The sequence below is a fragment of the Anticarsia gemmatalis genome, chromosome 8 (genome assembly GCF_050436995.1).
Source record: "Anticarsia gemmatalis isolate Benzon Research Colony breed Stoneville strain chromosome 8, ilAntGemm2 primary, whole genome shotgun sequence".
NCBI lineage: Eukaryota > Metazoa > Arthropoda > Insecta > Lepidoptera > Erebidae > Anticarsia > Anticarsia gemmatalis.
In genome coordinates this window covers 2096931-2110212 of record NC_134752.1, presented here as the reverse complement: position 1 = coordinate 2110212, position 13282 = coordinate 2096931, and the positions used below count along the sequence as shown (strand labels likewise).

Below are 13282 nucleotides of genomic sequence, written 5' to 3'. Positions count from 1 at the left end.
AATCCTTGGAATGTATAGGATCGTAATGACTAAAATAAATTTGTTTACTTCTTTGTACAACTAGTTACTCGGTTTGAATATGTTTTGTATGACAACTAAACAGCGCCCCTAGCGTATTCCGCATTAACTATTTTAAAAAGTCAAACCGATACCAAAGTACCAAATATAGGAAATTACGCTACAGCTTTCATATTTATAATTCGCGTAAAACTTTATCATTAGTTAAAATTCAACAGTCATTAACTGCAATTATATTTCAATTTAAATGACTGTGCATAAAAACAGTATTTTATTCGTTGTAATAAACGAGAGTTTAATTAAACGCACTGCATTAATAAATACTGAACACATAAAACGTAATTAAATTAGGTCATTCAATGACCTTTACAAATTAAATAGTTGTTAATTTGAGCTATTTGCGAATGATCCGTGAGTTTGGTACGCATTTTAGAATAACAAATAAATATTTTACATAGTTTATTGAGGTTAAACGATAGTAATAATTAATGGATTATTATTAAATACATTCGTACAAATATTAGTCAGATGCATTCTGAAATAACTGGTTAATTTAAATATACAGAAATTATAACATAGTCCAGTAGTAGTAGTAGATACAGTTTTTATTGACATTGAAGGCCACCGAGGACCGAGTGAGACAGTAACGGGTAAAAAAATATATAAATCTATACTAATATTATAAAGCTGAAGAGTTTGTTTGTTTGAACGCGCTAATCTCAGGAACTACTGGTCCGATTTGAAAAATTATTTCAGTGTTAGATAGTCCATTTATCGAGGAAGGCTATAGGCTATATATCATCACGCTACGACCAATAGGAGCAGAGTAACAATAAAAAATGTTGCATAAACGGGGGAAATTCTGACCCATTCTCTCTTTTAAGACGCAAGCGAAGTTGCGCGGGTCAGCTAGTAAGTAAATAATTCTGCAAGAGATATATCCAATACTAATTCTGACATGAAACTCAGATTCAACAATAAAATTAGATTTGTAATAATCCAGTATACGTTTAACATATTCCCTAGCGCCTCAGCCTTCAACAGAACCTAAATCATACAACTGTCGTATCAAATATGATTTATTGTATTTGTTAGGAACGTTTGTATTCAGTACCTGCGAGAGTTCTTTGTAAATAGTGAATTTATTCATATGGATATGAAGTAGGAGTTGTAGGCGTTTTATTGGAAAAAGATTTGATGTGGTTAACAAACGGCCTTGGGTAACTCTGAATACAACGATGTTTGTAGTGTAGGAGTAAGAAAGTTGCTAACTATTGCTAATAAGCGTGGGGGGTCGAAGGTTTGGTTCTTACATGAAACTAATTATTTTGTTCGGTGTGGGCATGGACACTTGACCTCGCGCACAAGTAGGTAGATTTTAAAAGATTACTCCTGCAATAAGATTTGCCAGTGTGTCGCGGAGACTTTTATAAACATACAAACAACGAACACAAAGTACAACCAAATCAAATCAAATCATTTATTCATTTAGGTCAAGTATTGACACGTCTGATAGTTATTACAATTACTGAAACTACTACTAGCTGAATGTAGGATCCTCAAGCCGATTCATACTCTTTTATGGTTTGACTTTCTCGTCAAGAAATTCATGTGAGATTATATTTGTTACAGACCGTCCTAGGTGCAATGCCGCTAGCCGTGGCTGCTATCAACCGGGAACCGAGCCTGCTACCCGGTCTGAAGCTGCGGTTTGTAGCTGCTGACATCGGACGTGCAAGACCTCACCTGCCTATGGATAAAGATAGCTTATCTTTAAGGTAACTAGAAAAACTAACTTTGTAATTAAAAAAATATATTTATTAAATTTGGTTGAAGTGAAACTTCGTTTTCACTTTATAAATTCTCAAGCCTTTATTCACTTGGTGGCATATTCTCTTGATCTATAGATATTGAATATACCGAACAGTGGTTTCAAATACTACTCCTCGGACTCGCGGACTCGAAAGTATTAAGACACGCTGTTCTATACTTCTAATGTAAGTAGATAAAGCAGGAATTCTAAAGTTTGCGTGAGTGTACGCAGGCCAATTGCGTTGGGGACTTTGCATACCTTCAAGAACTATTCGAAATGACTCTCAGGCATGTAAGGTTACTTGAAATTGTAGTTTCCAATAAAAAGTTTGCGTGAGTGTACGCAAACTTTAGAATTCCCGCTCTATCTACTTACATTAGAAGTATAGAACAGCGTGTCTTAATGCTTTCGAGTTCGCGTAACCCCAGTAAAACAAGCACTAGTTCAAGGTTCTCTTAAATAACAAAGAGAATTTAATTTGTTACTAAAAAAAAACAGCATTTACATGCTGGCATTTATTTTTAGTCTTATTAAAAAAAGACTTTTTTCAATGTAAGGCTCCTTCTACACAAGTTTGAGGTCCCCTAGTGGTGCAAGGACCACAGGTTTCGAAACACTAGTATAGACTACCATCGCCCCTTGGCTATGATAAAGTCCAATAGTGTGTTTTCGTGAAAAAGGCAAGCCTACCAATAAATCCGTTCAGCCGTGAAAGCCGACCCACTGACAAACAAACTATAAACACGTTTCGGCGAGGCATACTGATATTGCTTGTAGCGTCTGATACAAACGACTGGATTTGTACCTATCTCTACTTTCACTGATCCTGAATAAGTATCGGATAGCTTATAAAGTGAAATATTCATCATAACCTTTCAACTTTCGCGGAAGAATACGGGACTTAACGCGGTCACATATTTTACCACAAAATGCGACGTCAGCCTACGACCACGGCCAGTGTAAACTGCGCCGAAACGTCAGGCATTCTATTGTGGAATATTGATGAATCTTTTCATACATTTGCTGTAATTTTGTATACCGGATAAGTTTTTTAATACTTATCCAAAAACCGTGAAACTTGTCGTTATCAAGGCTTCTCCTCCAGCAACAATGATGTCGGGGGCAAACCTCGGTCGAGCGTATGAAATGTTTCCCAATATTCTCTATGTTTCATGGGACACTGCACAGCGACGCTGACGCGTGTTATTTATTTATAAGACTGTATTAAGGTGGACTTAATGCTAATAGTTTGTATCCATTCAACCTTTGAGAGATGAGGATATAAATGAGATAAAATAAAGATAATCTAAGTAATCAGAGATAGAAATAATGTGATAGTATTTTTTAAATTAATTTGCATCCGACGGTCCGCTCAATCGCCGTACCCGACCGATTCAGCGCAAGAGGAGGAACGCTTGAGCCATTCACAAACTAGTCAGCTCTTTCATATTCATTCGGTAATCGTATCTTCCGAGAACCGTTTTTACTAAACGATCTTTTTAAGGCGAAAGAATTTGCCGTACATATTTTATACCCTTCTAGCTTAGCTTTCGTTGTAATCGGAAACAAGATGCTATTTCATTATGAAATCCTTACATTGTGTTATATTACGTTGCTTCTTTACTTTCTTCGTTCTTTCTTTTCGTTTCTGCTATGGTGATAAAATGGTTAAAAAATTATAATATATTATGCTCTGCTTGAGAATCGAACCCACGGTTCCCTGGTTCAGTAGCAAGGGCAACAAGACTTATCCACCGCGCTAGTCGTGTTAAAATATATTGAATCATAAAAAATAGATATTTTCGAACATTCCAATTTTGTACATGTTATCTAATTTAAAATCAGATTTAACATTTGATGTTTTAAAAACAAAACCAGGAAATGTGTGCAAACAATTATTATTTACTTTGCCCATGTTTTGATTTAATTCACGTGAAAAGGAATTAAGGCTTTTCCGTGAAAATATTGTTTTAGGTATGTATGGGGAAAAGGTTTCAATCATCGAGTCGCAACCGACTCTTATAGTATAATTTTATTTGTTCCCAATCGTATGAATTATTTAATGGATTCACAAAAACATGTAAGTGAAGTAAACTTCTTTCTAACAGACTAGTATAAGTTGCCTGATTGAGGTAAACAGCATTTACTTACATAAATAAAAAAATGGTTGTCGGACACTAAAAATTTTCTTATTTGTTGGCTAAAATTGATAAGAATTGGTTGCCTATCAAAAATGACGCTTTCCTTTCAGCTCTTTCGTTAGCTGTACCGTCCGAACTAGAGATAATGTTGTTAGTTGAAACGATGTAACCTTTACTATCATTAGTATCAGTTTCTGAAGTGAGATATTAAATAATTGAATATATATAAGTATATATGTATAATTCTTCTGTAGTGAAAGTGAATGAAAAGTGTGAATGTCACTGAACTTCTCTTAAGCAACTGGACCGATTTTGATGAAATTTTTTGTGTGTGTTCAAGGGGATCTGAGAATGGTTTACATTCATATAATTTTGTCATCATCATTCAAATATGTCAGAATCATTCAGATAATTTTGTCCGCTGGACAGTGTTTTTTTAATTAATTTTTAATTTATTAGTAACGTGTAGACAGGACAACGTCTGTCGGGTCCGCTAGTAATTCAATATAATTGAATTTGTAAATATATTTAGATCATACGCGGCTCGTTAACTTTGAACTTAGTCGTCAGTATTGGAACGATATTCATAATCAAAGTTTGCTCTAAGATTGGGGTCGAGTTTCTCAAACTAACACAGCGTTCGTATTTAATATTCGGAGAACCTTATCTATGTCTAAACTAGTTATCCCGCATGAAGTGCAATTAACTTTACAAGTTAGTATACGCAAGATCTTAAATGTACTATATTATTTATATACGTATTATTAGCTTTCCAGACGAGGTTTTGCCGGCGTCGGACTTCACCCCCTCCGGGAGGGAATTTTCAAAAAGTCTCTCTTAGTGCTCTACACTTCCTAAGGAATCTTCATACCAAAATTTCAACTTTCTACGTTCCGTAGTTTCGGCGGTGCGTTGTCCATCAGTCAGTCACTATATCACATACATACATATAATCATAATAGCGTTTAAACACATATAAAAAACGCAATTGAAAAGATAAACTACCGCAAGATGTACTCAGAAACCGGGAGTTAATAGTTTACACTTACTTAAGTAAGATTAATTACCTCTGCGATCTCTTACAATACCCAGCTCATTACAAAATATAATAAGCTTATAGTATCAATTATAATAATATTACAAAGGAAAAGCTAAGAATTAATTGTCTTAAATTCTTAGGCCGAGTTTCCAGGAATTCATTTTCTGAGTGAAATGTCCTATGTATAGAAATAACTGTTAATTAAATTAACGAATTATTACAAGTTGAATAATATAAATTAATATAATTATAATGATGATTTCTAAGAAATTCCATAAATAATTGTAGTCACAGAAAATTTTGAAGGCACAAGTATAATTTGTATAATCTTCAAGAATAATTTGCTTTCTAATATATTTAGTAAATTGAACGTTAACAACAATTCTTTATTTTTAGGAAATTACAATTTCAAGCAACCTTACATGCCTGAGAGTCATTTCGAATAGTTCTTGAAGGTATGCAAAGTCCCCAACGCAATTTGTCGGCGTAGTGGACTCAAGGCCTAACCCCTCCCTCATTACGGGAGAAGACCCTTATTCAGCAGTGGGACATTAACGGGGTAAATTTATTTATTATAATAACATGACGTATACTAGTGGTCAAGTAAGATACACATGCGCATGCAGATAAGCTATCCTTTACTTATTTGGAAGCGGTAAACTTAAAATTTATCATCATCACTGGACCACTCACACACGGTTATTATATTCCAAAGTAAGCAGAGTTATAGGTATACTTATATACTTCTTTATTACTTTTTATACTGATATACTTCTAAATACTAGTGTCCGACCGAAACCGAAACCGAATTTCGGCAACAGTTCAGATTCGGCCGAAACCGAAACTTCCTAACAAGGATCATTTTTTTAGGCAAAACCAAACTAAACCGGTATTTGCGATTCGACCGTTAAAAAACCGAACATTCGGTCGGACACTACTAAATACATACTTACATATATAGAAACTACCAGGCTCAGAACAGATACAAAACTTGTAAAGACTTCCGTCAGTCTGCGTCAACAATATTCTCTGCAAAATAAACTAATAGTAACTTAGTTATATTTACACCCCGTTTTTATGACTGTAATAAATGCTTGAGTTTAGAGACTTTTACTATGTTTATTATGTAATATAGTAAATGAAGGGCTTTATTAAAAGATAAGTAGGAAGAAGTTATTTTAGGTACCTATAACTTGAGAAATCACTTGTCACCTTGAAAATATGGTTGGAACTAAACTAAGTAATAATATGATGCTTATTCGATGTGGGAGTTCCTTGCCGAAGTTCAAGCCACCCAAAGACTGGACGATAACCTAATCATTATTCATCGTTTAACAACACAACGACATTCTTTTCACTCGGATCGTTCGTTCAAATACCACTAAGGCCACCCATCTATTGAGTGGGCGTGATAAGTTTGCTTACCGACTCGTAACGGCTTCATGATTGATGAGCCCGTGGTTCATCCTTGGCCACAAAAGCAACCCCATTTCCGATCGTTGCATTAACTACACAAAAGAAGGTTCTATTTTTGACCACATTTTCTTTAGAAAATACTCCATTGTATGAACCATGACAATGTAAAATCAAATTATTATTTGCCAAACGGTAAGGATGGCACATTTTCCATAGGTTGACAATAGAGTTGTTAACTACCAGTCAGATACTCTTTATGGAGTGTCAAACACACATTTTACTATAGAAATACGACATACTATCGTCAGAGTTTTTAGATGTTAGCATTTCGTTGGGATGTGGGAAATGTGTGCCTGAAATAATGATTCAGTCGAAATTTAAACATTACACTCTCAAAAGATTACATAGCATAAGTATGAAGCATTTTGAGTTAACTTAGTAAGATTAAAAGTTTCATATTTTTTTGTTATACACAATTTGTCTAGAATATATTTAAGACTACTTTGTATTTCCAATATAAAGCATCTGCAGCATTGTGACGTCATTCTACAACTCAGTTTACAGACCTATTTTTGATTACATAAAAAATATTGTCCGATATTTTTTACCAAATTACCAGAGGAAGCAAAATATTATAATAAATAGCCATCTTCGTTTTAATGAGAATCTAACCTTGTAAATGTCAAGTGTCGAATATTAAAAGCATGACATTGAATTATATTAAAATATGCTTTCATATTAACATGAAGGAAAACGGGGAGTTCGTTTAATGAACAATTATTATGTTGAAGGTTCCAGACAATCCATTTAATGTTTGAATGATTTAGACGACGTTGAAATTCTCAGAAATAGTATTGTGGCTTCCAATTGCGTGAGCGTCAAAGTCTGTATGTCATACTGACTTAATGACATAATTTACGTTTTCTTTATTCATTTTCAAAGGATTTTCACGGTGAATACGTTTGTATAACATGATTCTCTACTTTACTAAACATTGAAACCATATTTTTTGTTCAAAACCAGTTCGTGTTTTACTGAGCATTTGCATCAGAGAGCACCTAAAATGTCAGTCCCAGTCGTTCTCAATTGAAATAATGATGTTCCATGTCAAAGTTTTGCAGGTTTATATCAACTTTAACGTTGGCTACTAAGCATACAATAAACGAATATCTAATTATTACATTAAATAATATTACCAAACTTCAACCAATAACTTAAACTCTCAGTTAAGTATGTTCTTTTCTCAGATAAAGTTTTAAGACATTGTTTTTAAATTGCTTTTATACATTTCTACTTCACCTACCTAGGTTAAAGTATTTTCATGTTATCCAGAATAAAGCATGTTTATAAAACAGACCACGACATCCATGTTGGTATGACATGGTATTCAAATTACACAGTTTTCCTAACTTTTCAGCGTTTCTACAAAAGTAATACCAACTACAAACCATGACGACGTTGCTAGACTACAATATTTCTGCCGAGAGATATTGCATTCCTAGTGTCAGTTCCTTTTCTATTTTAAAATTACAAAACGACGGCAAAACCTTTGAGTTTCTATATATGTACTTTGAGTTGTAAGGTGCTTTCATTTTTCGGAATGTTATGGTCCAATTAAATATTTTTGTGTACTGAAATGGTAAAGACATCAACAGCCATATCGACATTTCACTATAAACGGTGCTTGGTAAATGTATCGTTTTATTGTAAATAAAGTTTTTAAAAAGGCACTGAATTTATTTTTTCGTATCGCCATTTCGCGAAAATATATATAATTCGTTTTCGAATCGCCAATTTACACACCATTCTCGAAATTTATTTAAATTCTCTGTATTTTTTAAAATTCACATTTCGGCGTAACGTTTTTTCTGCTGCTTGTTTATTTATGTCCGTTATACAGGATGATGACGTTTGTCGAGTTACATTTTTACGTTGTTTGACGTTATACAGGGTGATGACCCAGATGCGTGACCTGGGCGTGGTGGCGTTCTTCGGTCCAGACGGCAACTGTCACACGGAGGCTAAGCTGGCAGCCGCTTGGAACCTCCCCTTAATATCTCACGTGAGTGACAATTTTTCTCTTTCGAGTTGAATATTATACAAGCTTGTTTTGAGTTTGAGGGGCTAGGCTATGTTCAATTTAAAATATTGCTAGAGTTGTGGGTTTCGAATTCGCCTAACCTTGTGTTAGGTGTAGGTAAAATGAGAAATAATTTAGCATAAATAGAAAAATAGTCTCGCACAAACCGAAAGAGCAACAAGTAATTTGATATAGCTACGACTTTAAGGTTTACTAAAGTTTGCAATTCAATAAACATTGGCAGTATTTCTACGCATTTAAGAATAGGCACTATCAATATTGCGTGACCTTTTAAAACATTTTCACAAAGGAATTTCTCGAAAACGAATAGTTGTTAAAAGCGATACTGTCAAAGAGATGAAAGTGATGGAGTCATTAGATTTTTGACTGACTAAGCCTAGGTTCTGCTATGACCTAGATTTTCAGTAAACACTTGAAATATCCGTCGGCGCCATTCGTTTTTCTAGGCATTTTCGAGTAGTTCGCTTGATTAAAAAAAAAATACCGCCTGGTTACGCACTTTCAAGAATCATGTAGTATTTGTTTTGAACTTGAGATATTTCAGAAACATCTAATAGAGAAATCTCAACTTTAAAATGATAACAGAAAATGTAGGTACTGTTATAGAGAATGAACACATTACCTACTCAAATACTTTTACTTCACAAACTTATTAACAATAATAATTAAACTTCTTCTTCAAATCGAAACCAGTGTTTTGTTTCTACTAAACGTAAATGTGCTACGAAATTCGTAGAATGCAGCTACGCCGTAGACGATTATCCGAGCATGAAAATACACAGCATGTAATTACAAGACTAATAATCTGAATAATATATGTAGCTTAGCATAACTAATTACACATATAATTATGTTAATTCTAGCGAGATCAAGACGTGCTTAAATTAAAATAAAATAATGTAACTGCGTAATAAAATCTTTAGAAAACTTAGCCCAGATATTTTGAATTGCTCTGTTACGGACATACAACGTACAAACATACACGTGCTATTAAATCTCTTGGCAAAGCTCTTGGCATTCACCAAGAATTCCTGGAGATTTTTTTTTCGGTTTTCATTTTGTTTATTTTTTTATATTTAAAGAAAAACTTTAAAACTTGGAGAATTAAATAAGAACCAGCATTCCCAACTTAAGACTCAATATAACTAAGCTTTACTGTCCTCCAGAAATGCGCCGGCGCACATGGTTCGGGTAAAGGCTCTGGTCTTGGTGCCACCTTCGCCAGGACTCTACCACCAGCATACAAAGCCAGCAAGTCTGTAGTCGCCCTGCTGAAAGCCTTCGGCTGGGACAAGTTCGCTATCATCGCTGGAGATGAACAGACAGCGGCTGGCCAACAAATGGATGCTATTAAGGTTAGTCATGGTTGATTGAAATTTTTAATTCTGACTCATTCTACCTGATTTTGATCAGTTATTTATTAAAGTTACGTAACGCAGAGGTTTTGAAAATATGAAGTTGTTCAGCTACTTTTGGAGCTGACTGTACATTGTTTTCCCTCTTAGCTTTTAGTGATTGACACGTTTTTTACTGAATTATGACTATCAATTTGACGCCCGCTAGTTGACAATTGAGATACGTGATACGGATATTGTTCAGACCACGAATGTAGATTATGGTAATTGGCTCACATGTCCGCTACACCTCGGGTTTTTGCCAACAACAAGAACTAACCAAGTCTTATGGTAATGAAATTATACCTAATGCTTTTTTCTACAGGAACTAGCCCAATCAAATGGTATGGTGATCACAGCGGAGCACCGCTTTGCTGACTATATTCCCCGGCATATCTTGCGGATGGAGAGCATCGTTGACCAGACCTTTGATAAGACTAGAGGTAAGTAAAGTTTAAGTACCTACATGATTTTAAAATTGTAAATAGTACGCGTAAAAAGCATTTTTCCGTTAAGACCTCTATCAGAAAGTCATATAGCGTAAAATATTGATTACATTTTTCGCAATCATATCTCATATAGTATTTTTAAATTGTTTTTTATACCTGCTTATTAAAAATGCTTGAAAAAACCGAATACAAATCACACTTTAATTCAGAAAAGTAGAACTGAAACTCTTTTGACCCAAAATGTCTGAAACAGTAACAAAGTTGTAAAATTTAAATAAATAAGCTCCACAAATTAACATCTGAATACTCCTGGCAGCCTCTTTAAGAACCCTTTTTATTCTGTCATAGAAACTATACCCCAGTTCGTAAATATGCTAAGAAGGGTCTTAGTACAACTAATAATAGCTTAACTATTGTGAACAAACCCTTTGAGCTTAGGAATTGTAAACAAAATATTTTTAAGTATGGCCTGAAACTAAAAAGAAACTTTGCAAATAGACGTTTGTACCACTATCGACTACTGACGACAATGTAGTTAACGAAAAACTTCGTATGAAAAATAGATCATCACCCCTAGCGTATTCCGCGAGAACTAAAATTTAATTAGTAATTTTAAATGCCAAACACACGTTACTTTGTAGTACCGAGTGCAGAAAATCACGCTACAGTTATTTTATCTTTATTAGATCCAAGAATAACCAGTTATCCATGATCTTAGATAAGAGTAAACAAGAATCGCATCGTCACGTAAATAGGGAATTAGGTCGAGTCTTCTATTTTCATTTGTACGATAAATTCAATTTTAATGCAGCATTTGTATTTTCTTCAGACAAAGGGAGTAACACGTTGACATTTCATAATGTGTTTTCAGTATTTTCTTTGAATTCTTTGTATTTTTTATGTTTAATGTGAATTTTTAGTGTTTCGCTTAGAATGACAGTTGAAGTGAAATGTGCATTAAGCATTTTAAAAATGTATTTTAGAAAGACTTTGTTTACGGTGTGTTGAAAACGGCTATTTTATTATTCTACAACAACATAAGAAAAGTATTTCAGTAGCTCGATTCTCTACTACTATCGACTACCGACAGCCGGCAAGTCATTTTTTGTATACAAATCTAATCAGCGCCTCTAACGGGCGTCGTAAGAACTATTTTGATAGAAAATTTTAAATGTCACACTTTCGATAGATTAACGCGAACATTCATTATTTACTTTAATTTTCGTAAGATGTCAGCGCAGATAATCATTCCCGAAAAAAGTAGTCCGACGTAGACTAAGACCTTTTTTTAATTTCTTTCAAAACTTCCAAGGCGAAATCTTTGTCCTTTCGGTCGTGGCCTTTCATAAAAAAACTTATTACCTACTAACTTCTGGTATTTTCACTTTTGAACATAATTGCTTCTTCCTTAGCGTTCCACGATGCCTAATTAAGTTTTTCAATCAATATAGTCCTATTTTTTCTGTCCTATTAACTGATTTTACTGCATTATTGTCTGGTTGACAGGGCATCTATATAAATAAGAATGAATCACCGAAATTAATGCGCATAATTTTTGAACAACTTAACTAAATTGGATAATTCTTAATATGTTTGTAACTGACGGGACAAGGTTGGTATGGGATCGATGGGATCAAAATCCCACGGGAACGAAATCAACGGGATAAAGGACTATGGGCAAAAATGTATGGGCTCCGTCCCCACCTACCAACAAACATGGAGCTGATACCAACGTGTTCATAAAGTGCCCCCTATTTAATTAAAATCCTTTGTTATTGATAAATCAGTGGGAATATATATTTAAAAAAAAAACAATTTGTAATTATTATTTAACGTATATTTTTATTTTACATTTGTAAGTTATTTTAACATTATTGTTATATTACAGTACTAACTCATATGTATAATAATGTCCTCCTAGCCGATATACGGCTACGGCGGTCAGTTTCATTGAAACTGGCCATCTGTGCCGGACTTTGTTTATAGTGTCCAAGTGTGTGGTGCACAATACACAGGTACACTCTCTATTCCATCACTCTCATAGTTTGATGGGCCGGATAACCGACACGACCAGTGAGAGGTCAGGCGCAGGACCGACGGCTTTACGTGCTCTCCGAGGCACGGAGGTCTTCGACCTCAACTTCCTAACTCCGGGCAATCTCTAGGAAATTCTTAACAGAAAATCTCAGAAAAGACTGTTTGGCCCGACCCAGGATTCGAACCCGAGACCTCTCGCACCGCAGTCGCATATACTACCGACCGCGCCACAGAGGCACTCATATGTATATACTTATATCATTTCCATTATATGGTTAATACATGTTATTGATTTCATATTCCAATAATTATTTTTACTCGTCAATTATAATGCTGTCTAACAGATGCGCTGGCAGACTAAAATCTGATCAGATCTAAAATCGTGGGTTGGAGAGCGGGGGGAGGGGGTTATTTTGTACCCAGCTATCTTTATGTGCATGCGGCGTCCGCCGCTGTGCACTAATTAATAAATAAATGAGCATGTATTTTGGAATTAGTCGTCAATAATACGTTAACGAGATATTTGTTTAAACGTAAGATACTATGAGAACCCCATGCATTTGGGCAATGTCGCCATAGTATAAAAATATCGTCTTGCCAAGATATATCAATTGCGCTACATTTCATTTTTGTTGATGGGTGGGGACGATTCCGCCCATAGTCCTTTGTACTATACCCGGACGAAATCGGGCCAGTCCGCTAGTATATTAATATATTGATTTGAATCTCTAGCGCCTCGAGCGTAAAGCTAAAACGTTACAAGTTGTGATTTCAATATTTTTTTACCATTTTTCTTCTGATAAATACGCCACGATTAGCACTCAACAACGTTTTCCTTGTCATTTTCCAACATTCGAATATAAGAAACATTTGT

The 13282-nt window shown here is 34.7% G+C and overlaps 1 protein-coding gene across 1 annotated transcript in view; it reads left to right on the top strand.

Moving 5' to 3' along the window:
• The window catches only part of Gyc32E (Guanylyl cyclase at 32E), a 117807-nt gene that overhangs the window by 15429 nt on the left and 89096 nt on the right, over positions 1–13282 (top strand). The window contains exons 2-5 of the mRNA XM_076117440.1: positions 1651–1796; positions 8378–8489; positions 9695–9883; positions 10248–10365. Coding sequence (XP_075973555.1) covers positions 1651–1796; positions 8378–8489; positions 9695–9883; positions 10248–10365 — 565 coding nt within the window. The remainder of the gene's footprint in view (positions 1–1650; positions 1797–8377; positions 8490–9694; positions 9884–10247; positions 10366–13282) is intronic.